General features: G+C 35.8%; 1 protein-coding gene across 1 annotated transcript; it reads right to left on the reverse strand.

Annotated features, from left to right (window-relative positions):
- Window positions 1–5770: 5770 nt before the first annotated feature.
- LOC149220648 (putative receptor protein kinase ZmPK1) lies at window positions 5771–8325 on the reverse strand. Its single transcript, XM_089387154.1, has one exon. It carries the CDS (start codon window positions 8246–8248, stop codon window positions 5771–5773), a length of 2478 nt encoding a protein of 825 aa, XP_089243280.1. The 5' UTR covers window positions 8249–8325.
- Window positions 8326–13285: the final 4960 nt, after the last annotated feature.

The raw sequence follows: 13285 nt of genomic DNA on the forward strand, positions 1-13285 counted from the left end.
TCCTAAATAATTGAGAAAGAATTTAGATGATAGAAGTGAGAAATGTATCTTTATTGGATATAGTGAGGAGTCTAAAGCATATAGACTTTATAATCCCATCACCAAGAAATATATTATCAGTAGAGATGTTTAGTTCAAGGAAGAAGAAGCTTGGGATGGAAGCATAGATAAATCTGTTGCAGAGAAAACTGTATTATGTCATGGAGATGATAATGAATATGAACAAGAAACTCAAGGTGGACAACCAATTCCATATACACCTGCTACAAGAACTTCAACAAGCCAATCACCAAGAGTCAGTCCATTACAATTCAGAACACTGAGAAATCATGAACATGGCAAACCATCAGGTTATGGTGGACAACAAAAAACAAGATCAAATGTAAGTAATGATTCTAATCCTACAATAGCTACATTGAAGAATAGAATTAAAGGTTAGAAGACTAGAAGTTTAAAGGAACTGTATGAGCATAATGATGAAATAGATCAAGTTTCAAATTTTTCATTAATTGCATATGATCCAGTAAATTTTGATGAAGCTGTGAATGAAAAAGTTTGGATAAAAGCTATGGATGAAGAAATTGATGCTATAGAAAGAAATAATACTTGGGAACTTGTAAATTTGCTTGAAGGTAAAAATACCATATGTGTTAAATGGATTTACAAAACTAAAGTGAATGCTGAAGGTGAAATTGAAAAGCATAAAGAAAGGCTTGTAGCTCAGGGGTTTAGTCAACAACCTAGTATTGATTATAATGAAACTTTTGCACCTGTAGCTAGACTTGACACAGTAAGAATGGTATTAGCTATTGCTGCAAAAAATAAATGGAAAATATATCATATGGATGTTAAGTCGACAATTTTAAATTGTTTTCTGGAAGAAGATGTTTATGCGAAACAACCTCGTGGATATGAAATTGATGGTCAAGAAGATAAAGTTTACAAATTAAAGAAAGCATTATATGGATTGAAACAAGCACCCCGAGTATGGTATAGTAGAATTGATGAATATATGAATAACAATGGATTCATCAGGAGTCCAAGTGAGCCAACTTTGTATACAAAAGTAAACGAGGAAGGTAAAATTTTGATTGTGTGCTTGTATGTTGATGATTTGATTTTCACTGGAGATCTCTCAATAGATGATTTTAAGACAAGCATGAAAAGAGAATTTGATATGACTAATTTAGGCCTAATGAAATATTTTCTTGGTATTGAAGTAACTCAATGTGAAGATAGTATTTTCATTTGTCAATCTAAGTATGCAAAGGATATATTGAGAAGGTTCAGGATGGAAAATTGTAAGCCAGTTGTAACCCCAATTGCAATTGGTACAAAACTTAGTAAGGATGATCATGGTTCACATATTGATCCAACCTTGTTTAAACAATTGGTTGGAAGTCTTATGTATTTGACTGCAACAAGGCCCGATATAATGTTTGGTGTAAGTTTAATTTCCAGATTCATGGAGTCTCCGAAGAGTACCCATTGGCTAGTTGGAAAAAGGATTTTAAGATATGTTGTTGGAACAAGAAATTATGGTATCATGTATGCATCTGATTTAGATTTTAAACTAACTGGATATACAGATAGTGATTTTGCAGGCAATATTGATGATAGGAAGAGCACATCTGGGTATGTGTTTAGTTTTGGTTCAGGTGCAGTTTCATGGGCATCAGTGAAGCAATCCATTGTGACTCTATCATCAGTTGAAGAAGAGTATGTTGTAGCCACAACAACAACATGTCAAACTGTGTGGATGAGAAGAATTTTGAAAGAGTTGTTGCATGAACAAAAAGAACCAACTCATATTTTCTGTGACAACAAATCTGCTATTGCATTATCAAGAAATCATGTTTTCCATAAGAAGAGTAAACATATTGATACAAGGTATCATTTCATTCGAGAATTAGTAAGCAATAATGAAATATGTATGGAGTTCTGCAGATCAGAAGACCAGTTTGCAGACATATTTACAAAAGCCTTGGGAAAAGAATTGTTTGAAACTCACAGGGAAAACATAGGGGTATGCATGATGTAACGACATTTTGATGTAATAACAAAGTTTTTTTTATTTTTTGTGAAATAATTAAGGGGGAGAATGTAAGAAAAATTATTTCATGTTGTAATCAGTTGTCGTCACCATCACCACCACCGCCTTGGCTCTTCAAGCTTCCAGAGGTCACCATCGCCTCACCACCTGTAGAAATGAAAGGGCAACATCGCCTCCGAAACTAATATTCTAATTGTTGTAACTGACATGAATTTTTGTATAAATACATATGCTGAGCCAAGGAAGACCATTCACTCTTGTTTTTTGGTTGTGTAATCAAGCAGTTATATCTTTTGTTCTTTGTGTTTTCCTGATCTTCTCTGTATTTTTGTTTCTTTCAAATATAAGCGTAGTGGTCAAAAAGTGTGTTTGTCTTGGTAGAAAAGAAAACAGCTAAATATAAGCACAGTGGCCGAAAATATCCATTGAAAAATGAACCATTTCATAAATCATGGTGTTTTCGTTCACAATAAATTTGGATTTCTCATTTGTCTACTTGCATTTTGGATGGCTTGTGGGTCGTACAACTAAAAAAGATAAGTTAATCCCTTTGAAATTTTCTTAGTTTATGTGCAAAAAAGGATATGGCCAATAATGTTCATGTTCTTTAAAGTAAATTCCTTATTTTGATGCACAAAAATATTGTTTGGTTATGTTAATTTCCTTGCAACGTATTGCAAAGTTCATATGCATTAAAATATTGCAGGGATATAAGTCTTGTTGAAAATGTTTGCTACTTTCCTCTTGAAAATGAATGTTTGCTGCTTAGTTTATGCACAGTAATAGCTAAGTAGTTTTGTGATTTTCTTGAGAGAAATTACACTAATTCTTGCTCATAAAAAGTGAAGTAAATATGTAACTTTTCTTAGAAAAAATTACATGTGAATCTTGTGTGTTAAAATCTAGGTAGCTTTATGATTTCCTTGGGATAAATTACATAAGATTCTTGCTAAGTATCCAAGATATCCTCTTGAGAAAAGATGCATGAGACATCTAAAGTTCTTGAGGAGATTGTTATTATATGCTTTTCTTGGCGAGGAAAATATATTATTACATGTAGCTAAAGATTGTTGGAGATTTTCATTATATTTTTTTTGTCAAGGAAAATATATTACTACATGTAGATAAAGATTGCTATTACTATATATAGGAAAAGATTGTTATTATATATATTTGAAGCATTAAAATATAAGTAACTTTTATTGTCTTTATATAACATTGCATATGCCTTTTATGTAAGAAAAGTTAGGATCCATGCTCTTTTCTTAAAAATTGATTTTGTACTGGTGTATGAAATAATAACAAATCTGAAATAATAACAAATCTAAGTCATTTTCCTGGAAGTGAATATAGATTAAAGAGAGTAATTTGTGAAGTATTCTCATGGGTACAAGAGTTGTTTTGAAAACGATAGGAATCTTCTTTGCAAAGAATGTGTTTTTCTTGTGCGTGAAAGATAAGTTAATTGTGTTAATTCCTTTGCAAGTGTGTGCAAAAGTGACACATTTTGGTGAGTAAAAAGGTAAATGATTTGTGTGTTGCACATTGGATAGTTTGATTTAATTGCATGGTTTAATGCATAAAATTTGACCGTTATTATTATCTTAGTTCTTATGCCCTAAAGAAAGGTTGATTATGATACTTTCTTGGAAACAAATGCATGAGAACTTTGTTATGATACTTTCTTGGAAACAGATGCATAATAATTTTGTACATAAATAATACAAAAACTATGTTGGGTTCTTGAAAATAACTGTGTGAAAAGAACACATATAAATGATAGAGAAACTATGTCAGGTTCTTGAAAATAACTATGTGAAAATAACATATATGCAGAAGCATAGAAAAAATAGTTGATTACATGTATGAAAATGTAACTATTGTGTTAGATATTTTAAAGAGAAACATGGATTTGTAGAACTATTGTATTAGATCATTTAAAGAGAAACATAGATGTGTGTGTAGAAAAGAATAAGTATTATGGAAAGTAAAACAAGTAGTTACTTGGAATAAATGTACTAGCTTTCCTTTGTAAAATACATATATTTGCATGCAAGAAATAATAACTAACACATTAGTTCTGGTTTAGAGAAATGCATGTCTTTATGCATACAATAGATTTTGTAAATAGCTTTATTTTGGAAAATATGCTTTTCTAAAAGGGACTTACATTTGCATGCATGATAATAATGTTTATCATGTTAGCTTCCCCTTAGAAGGGAACATTTACGGTATTGGAAAGATTACTTAGTACATTTGCATGCATGATAATAATGTTTATCATGTTAGCTTCCCCTTAGAAGGGAACATTTACGGTATTGGAAAGATTACTTAGTTACATGCACAAAGAAGAAGCTAAGGTGAAGCTATCAAGGTATGTTACATACTACATCATCAAAACGACTCTAGATCTATATTTTCTAGGTCCTCTCATGCGTTGAATTGTATTTATGCATGCAATTGTGCATCAAAAGTCAATTCAAAATGTTGACAATGCGATTTTGAACTGAGTTGCATATTTTATAAATGTATTGGACTCATTTATTCATGGCTATTTGAATTTGTGATTAAATTTCTCTTGGGAGGCACTAAATTTCATAAATTTAATAAACAATTATCATATTAATGAAGAACCATAAAATTAATTTTGTATAATTAATTTTTTATTATTATTATTTTGGTAATTTTGTTCTAATTTTTTTTATAATCAAATTATTTAGAGAAATATTCTAATATACTACAATCATATTTAAATAGTGATTATATTCAAAGCAATTTAATAACTCTAACAAAATAAATTATATGTTATCTTAAATCTTTTTGTTTCTTTATTTTACTTAATCTATCCTTTTAAAAACCAAATATTTAACCATAAGAATGGTCATCATAATTCTTAAAAAAAAAGGAACTTTATCATTGAAATGTTTATATACTTACACCTTTCTTTGCTATTGAAACAATTGAATTTATTAATCTTGGAAACTACAAACCTTGTAAGTGCACCTAGAGTGAACCTATGTAACAAATCAAATATGTTAAACCCTCATAGAATTAATCCCTAATAAAATTAATCAAAGAAACACCAACTTGTTTTACAAATTGACAAGAGAAACTAAACCTAGGCTAACCTCTTTATCACATCTAATCGAAAAGCGAACCTAGACTTGGGCTAACCTCTCTATCAAATCTAATCTAATTAGTGAATTTTTATATCAAATAAAATCTATTAAACCCTCATAAAATTAATCCCTAATAAAATTTATAAAAGAAAAAGACAAGAAAGAGTAATCTCAAACTTGTATATCAATTAAAAACAACGCAATAAAACTGGTTTATCAAAAGAAACTTAGGTGAACCTGTATATTGCAAATGTGCTCAAATTGTTTTCACCACATTGTCGATTTCCTTTTGTAATTAGTTTCTCTTGTAGAATGTAAAAGGCCAACCGTTTATATTTGACAGATTGTGAAATAAAACAAAAAAACATAGTAAGGAAAATATCCACACCCAATGAGCTTCACACTAAAAGTGCCAAGGTGTCCACATTCAGAAATAACAAGTTGTATTATAAATTATGAAGATGGTAGTAAATTTATTCATAATTGTATTGAATACATTCCACGACTCCAGGTTTCACAGAAACATCAATGCCCTGGTTCAATGGTTCATTATTTTACACAATAATCTATACAAAATCAAAGATCTCTATGACGAAAATCAAAGCAATCTCATGGAAGATGAGCTCAAAAAGGTTTGATGGACAATGGCTCCGTCGTATGACACATCCTCGCAGATGTTGGGTATTTCAACTGTGCCTTGAAGCATCTCAACGACTTTCCCCATTGAAGGCCTCAAATCCATATCGTACTCTATGCACCACAAAGCAGTCTTTACAACTCTCTCTACTTCCTCCCAATCTATCGTTAAATCCACATCCTCTTCGAGCCTCGGATCCAACATCTCTCTCAGTCTCCCCGTTTTCATTTGCTCCACTGCACGTTTGCCGGCACCCTCCATGATCTGATGGTGCCTAAACATTGCACTATTCTGCCCACTCACAATCTCTAGCAAAACGATGCCGAAGCTGTACACGTCCGCTTTGGCAGTAATGGGAAGATTTCTCATCCACTCCGGCGCTAGATACCCTCTAGTGCCTCTGATCGTGGAAAAGCAGAGAGTACGTTCTCTATCCACCAGCTTGGCCAGCCCGAAGTCTGATACTTTTGGAACGAAATTGTCGTCCAGGAGGATGTTCTGGGGTTTGATGTCACAGTGAAGAACCCAGTCCAAGCATTCCTCGTGCATGTAAGCGATGCTCCTCGCCATTCCCAAGGCGATAGCGTATCGTTGATTCCACTTGAGCACATTCTTATCCTCCGAGAATAAGTAGGTGTCTAGAGACCCTTTGGGAATGTATTCGTAAACCAACATTCTGTGCTCACCCTCTGCGCAGAAGCCCAACATGCGGACGAGATTCATGTGGTGGATTCTTCCCACAATTGTAACTTCTGCTCTGAATTGAACTTCTCCTCTGTCCACCCCTTGCAGCTTCTTAACGGCCACCTCTCTTTTTGACGATAGAGTTCCCTTGTAAACAGTCCCGAACCCTCCTTTTCCAATGATTTCGCTGAAGTTGTTGGTTGCCATTTCGATCTCTGCAAACGAGAATCTCTCCGGCCCTTGAATTCCCAACCAGGAAGACATCCCGTAGCGTTTGAACAAATACCACCATCCCAGCCCAATGCAAGCAACCTCTACAACGGCTATGGCGGTGAGGATTCTGACTGAAATATTCCAGAGTCGGTTTATGTTGGGCTCTGAGGGCTCCACAGGAGGAGGAGAGGGGGGCGTGCAGGTCAGATCGGATGGAGAAAGCGTGGCTTGTTTGGAAGATTTGGAAAGAAAAGCCGATGAGACTTTGACATAAACTGTGTTGGGAGTAGTTGGAGATTGGATGCCATTGAAGAGATTTCCTTTGGGAAAGCATTTGCCTACGCCATCAAGTCTGTAGGCGAAGGCTTTGCATCTAGAATCAGTCATACAGATATCCTTGCACTTTTCCAATGTGGAAGAGGCCTTGTATGTATCGAGATCATTACCATAAAAATCAGCATGCTCGAAAGGAAGAAGATTAATCTTGCCTGTGCTATTGTTATATTCTTGAGGTTCTAGAGAATAAATAGGCTCACAGCCCAAGAACCAATTACTGCTATTCACCATGCGAAAGCCTAGTAGACAAGCACAATGGGGCTTATGGGCGTCGGTGTCGATGCAAAGAGCATTGTTGCCGCAGAGACCTTGAATTTTGCAGAGCTGAGTAAATGCTTGCCACACTATTTTCCATTGAGAGGAGTGTCCGTCCCAGCTGTAAGCTCTCAGATTCCCGTCGGGGTCGAGGGTCAGTCTTCTCAGCGGCGTTTCTCCGTAGTCGGATGTACGGAAAATATATTGATCACTGGAAAGGAATTGGCCCCTCTCATCCATACTTGCCTCTCGGGTGCTATTATAATGGCTTCTGCCAGACGTGTAGCCGGTGAGCTCTGGATCGGGCCAGTACACTACAGAATTGTTAGTTTGATTGAAGGACAGACTCAGAATATTACTGCTGTCGAAGAAGAGATTATAATAGCCCGAACTCATGTAGCTTGAATTGCTCAACCTCGATGAAAGGTCTGCATTCACTGTCACGGATTGCCTGGGAAGGAGAGTATCAGTAGGATGATCGAAGCTTTGCCACACAGAATTTCCATTTTTATCACGTAGGACAAGATTGCCCGTATCCCATAGCACAAGCTCTGCAACGTTATAAGCCTTGCCCGTCTTAGATTCCCATACAAAGATGTTATTGGCATCAGTGAGAACCAGATTGCCATCTTTCGTAAGCTCAAGGGAAGATTCTAATCCGTTGACGGGATGATCTCTGTTAGCCATCCATACCAGAGTTGTATTTGGGCCGCGAGCATACCATATTGCAAAGGCATAAGCGTTGAAACCAACGGGATAGAAGCCTGCAATGAATGTTCCATTAGGCTGGGATACCAGATACGTTCCCTGCTCAGGGCAGAGAGCCTGCTTTCTTCCTAGAGACGACAACTTGGTGATACCTGACCCCCCCGGAATTGAACTAATGGCAACTAAAACTAGTAGAAAAGAACACAAGGGGCAAATGGATTTGTGACTTCTACTTATTTCCATGGCTGGAAGAAAAATATATGTACTCAATGGCTCAGCCGAAGGCAGCTTGCGTGTTGCAGCAAAATGATAAAGGAAGAATCAATCCATAATGATTCAATCCTTGTAGGTAACATAACTCCACTTAATACAACATCACATTTATAATGAAGAAAACTAATGGAAGACTCAAAACCCATTTGATTAGATTACTCGATAAAATGCGATGTTCAACGTGGGAACCATGGGATAGTTAGGGTGAACTTAGGTTCTGGAAGCTTCTAAAGTTGAATTTTATCGTCAAATTCCTTCAATGAGAGAATTTCGGATAGTTTAATTTTCAACAGTTGGATTCTACCAGGCTCCATGTTCAATTCTTCTTTATAAAATTTATTTCACCCCGAAATCAAAGGAAGAGTCAATGTCATACCAAGTCATTGATATACACCTCAAATATTAATCAAATACAAATATATTTACTTATTCAAAAATATAAATCTTATAAATTGATTTATATATAATAAGCAAAGGGTTTCTATAATGTCTATTATTTCTAAAAATGTCCTTATCATGTACACAGCCTTGTCTTTTTTTAAAGAATTTCTATTACGGATGTCCTTTTCTTTCTATCACTTGTTTTTAATAGAATTTTTTTTATGTTATTACAACATGTATAAGTTATATTCTCCATCAAAGTGACGAAACCAGGCATCTATTATGCATGGATTATTTTATTTCACTGCCCACATGACATTTTTCTTGTCAGATACTTAATTAACTTATATTCTCCAACAAATAATAAATCAAAGGGAGGATGGATATTATGAACTCACAACAGGCCTGTGGCAGAAAACAGCCTGTTTGCCATCTCTGTCATATCCTTTCCAACAGATAAATAATATCGGTAATCCATGAAACCAGAACTTCCGAGTTCCAACTGATTAAAAAGCATATCGTTAATCTATGCAGCCACACAAATGTGGTCATACCGACTGGTCAGAATCTTTAAACTTCCATGGATGATGATCACGTCAGTTTTACTTTGTTTCCACGCTATGTTAGTTCAAATTCTTAATACCACCAAGAAGGTTGTCAATCACGCAATTCATTGTATGTCCATATTATTAAAGACCAACAAACAAATAGGAATAGGAGATGAAAGAAAGCAACCGGCCGTTCACAAATCATCGGGTTTACTTCTTATTTATTGAATTTACTGAACTTGTCAGAATATTTTGAAAATATAATTGTGCCTAGGTTTTATTATATCAAAGTCTACACGCATGAGTAAACTTCGAAGTCTTTGTTATTGTTTAGAGTGGTGATTAGCTCCATGATCATTGATGGTTTTTTAAGAAGAAAAATATGATTTCTATTATATAACAAGGGAAGCTGCGAGGCAGCAAGTCCCTGCGTCAAGTTGAGCCCGAGCATTGGGAATTTCTTTTGGCTCTTACTGGTTATAGACCGATAAGTTGTAGGCATAGCGCTTAGCTGAGCGTCGTACCTAACAGACGCTTAGTTGATGCTTTCAGTCTAGAGAGACCAATAAGCCCATGGCTCTAATAGCCTCTGTATAGGTACCAGTATATATCTGTGGGCCATCAATCTCATCAATCAATTTCTATCTCTCCAGCTCAACCCATAAATTACTAGTGATCTCCTATGACCTGCTTGTGTGAGTCATTATGTGAGGTGAACTCTGTGTCCGTATCGTGTCGAATAGCGAACCACAGTTGAGTAGTCCACTCAATTAGCCCAAATGAGACTGATATAGCTGTAGTACAGGTATTTCTTTGAAGGTTTTCTGGGATCTATTCCAAGCAAGCAAACTTCGTGTTTGGGCAAAAACCCACTATTGTGAATAATTGTATATAAGCTTGGTTATTCCCTTCGTCGAGCCCACCCAACCCAAGGTAACCACATTCCCAAGGCTCTGTATTGTTAGCAGATCTAGTTCATCGAAGAATACCCTGGCTTCACTAGTCCGCTGGGGGGGTACCATGCCCCATGAGCTAGTCACCTCACTCTAGCGACACATTTGTCTATTCATTTTATCGTAGGCACATGGGGGCACATCTTTTCTCTTATTTGTTGGATGAATCAGAAAGTGAGCAAGCATAACATAAATATGGAAAGAAACAGAGCGTCAGCTTCTAGCTCTTGGGCTGGTGTATGAGTTATGCTTTATCAATAGCTGCTTGGGATGGGAGGCACTGTATTCCTATGGCTCTGAACAAAATAAATGCTAACAATTAAAACATTAGACCTATCAAGCAGCTATGGCTAGGGCTCAGAATAATGAAACACATTAGTGAACTAAAAGAAGAACTTACATGGCCATAAATTATGTTGCTACATATAAATATATTTGACCATCCGTTTTGAAATATCAACACTGAGAAGGATAACTTGACACCCGCTAAATATTTCCAACTCTACTAGCATATAAGTCAAAGAATCTTATTGTTATAGACATTAGACCTATCAAGCAGACTGATACTCTTTTCAGAAAGTTTTCATATATATAGAAAACTGTCTCAAACAATTGATAACAGCAAAGCTTCTTGCAATGACAACTCTAAATGACTTACACTGACAACTCTAGATGACTTACAGTGAATCTCCAAGTATGAGATTTATCCTTATGCAATATGGAGAAAAACAAGTGCAAACCACTAAACTGCAACTGCTGCCAAATACTTGTTGTAGATTCCTATGCTCCTCGTTCGAGATGTTATTGTTTTCTTGGTTTCTTTTTTCTTTGTGCTTCGACTTTTACGATGTCCATAATCAGAAGAGTCATGAGAACAAGTGCTAAGAGAAACAATGCTGCCAGTTGAGTAAGTTGGCTTATGCTAATGGATTCCATGTTATGTGAAGCAGAGAGATGTATGTCAAGATGTAGGTGCAGAAGGTGGTTTTGTTTTGTAGGCGAGAAATTAGGCATTGCTTGTGTCAATTTATAAAAGAGTTCAACGTGTTTGCAAGCTGGTTTTAAGTGTGAATGGAACTGAGTTTTTGAGAATATTTTACTGTACAACCAAATAAGGAAAGCCGTGCAAGATCGCAAGGCTTGAATGCGGGATAAATTTCTGACATGTGCAGAAGTAAGTACATATACAGACTGATTTGAAATGGAGCTGAAATACTTGAAGATCAGATTGGAGAGGATATAATCCAATATGAGGAACATTTATTGGAGCAAACCGGTATTTAATGATCGCCATAAAACAAAAACTTACCATTTCAATGTTGCAAGATGGAAGGTGCGGAATTTGATATGCAATCGGTGCAGTTAAGTGAGCAATCGGTGCAATTAAGTGATCTATCTGACATCGGAGGCAGATGGCATATGAAATGATGTATGTGACGACAAAAGTAAATCGGAAATTAAGTGATGTATCTGACAGCAGGGGCAAATCTCAAATAAAATCTTGGTGTTAGATTGCAAGTGAGGTTTTGGCAGTTGAGTGTGACAGGCTCAGACTTCTCGTTGCACCGAAGAAAGGATATGATAGTCAGCGATATGGAAATCTATAAAGGGAAAGAGTGGAAGTAATGAGTGGAAGATACATACCCATAACATAAAATGGCTAAGTTGTGGTTATATGTGTTTATTTTATAGTGTTTCCACAAATCTTTGTGAACTCTCTGGGCAATGCCCAAGCTTACCTAAACATATACTTTTGTACAAACCACAGAAGAAAAGTGGCAACATAAATTAGCTTACAAAGAAGCAGCCAAAGGGCCACCAAAAGAACCAAACTTGATATGCTGAAAATACAAGCAACAGTTGCTTAAAGAACTTATTATACACACCATATAATACTGCAAAAACAAGTTCCAGCAGTTGACCTCTCTATCATGCAACAAGCCTAAGAAAATTCAGAAACATAAGCCTAAACGCAATGTCGGGTCATGATTTTCTTGTTTAATTGCTGACACAAAGTGGAAAGGTTAGAAAAGACACAAAATATAATTAATAATAAGGCTGGGCAAACTTCAATTTTCACACCAAAAAGCAACTAAAACCAATATTTCAATATTAGCAGGAGTAAAAAAATAAAGGAAAGAAGGTTGAACAAAATTATTAAGGGTTTTCTGGAGAACAATTTTTGCAAGCACCTAGTTGCATGAACAATTCTGATAACTCCTCGTCGACGTTACAAGTTATTACGAATCTGTCAAAGTCCTTGATTATAATGATTGTGCATTTAATATCATCTCTGTTTGCAAAAGTTGAAGGAATCAGACTTCAAGCACATATGATGGAAACAGATTCCAGAACTTTACACTCCTGGGTAGGATCAGTAACCTTAATGGATGGCACCCATGTTTATGAATAAAGCACTGCAATAGAGAAAATTGCAGGTTATACTAAATGTACAAACTATGCACCCGTATGATGGGAACATAATGAACAGGATGAGCCGTTTCGCATGACAACTTGAGAAGCTCAAACAAATCAACTAGACCTTCAGCATGAGGAAGCCACTGAAAATGATGGAGAATCTTAGCCACCCACAAGTTAGTAGTGGCCCATCAAAGTTCAGGAATAGATTCAATGTCACAGACTAATATGATTACCAAAAATTGGTAAACCCGGGAAAAGAAGATTTCACAAATAAGCAGCCGTTCTTGTTTCAAGTTATCCTACACAGTCTAGAAGAGACTAACTAAAAGTTAAAGCACCTGAATGTAGAAGGTGGACTACACATGGAAAATGCAACACAGAAAGCAAATCAACTTAAGTATTCTGTTTGTAGCTGCCAGCCCGAATATGAGCTGATTCTGATAGCTTTACTTGTGATAACAAGTTTTCTGCATCCTGCAAGATAATAACCAAACTTCGTTTATCATGTGAATGGCGATTTTGTAAAAAAATCAGTCTTGAAGACAGTCACAAGCAATCAATTGCAATAATAAGAAATGGAAAACTACAATTTCTGAGGAAACTAAAGCCAATAAGAACATACGGTTTTAATGGCAGATCTTGGTATGCCTTTGATGCTAGAAAATAGATATAAGTGTTCTCGAGCTGATAGAGCATTCCACAGC

Source organism: Pinus tabuliformis, chromosome Q, assembly GCF_031772625.1.
Source record: "Pinus tabuliformis cultivar Carrire ecotype Pingquan chromosome Q, CPIR1, whole genome shotgun sequence".
NCBI lineage: Eukaryota > Viridiplantae > Streptophyta > Pinopsida > Pinales > Pinaceae > Pinus > Pinus tabuliformis.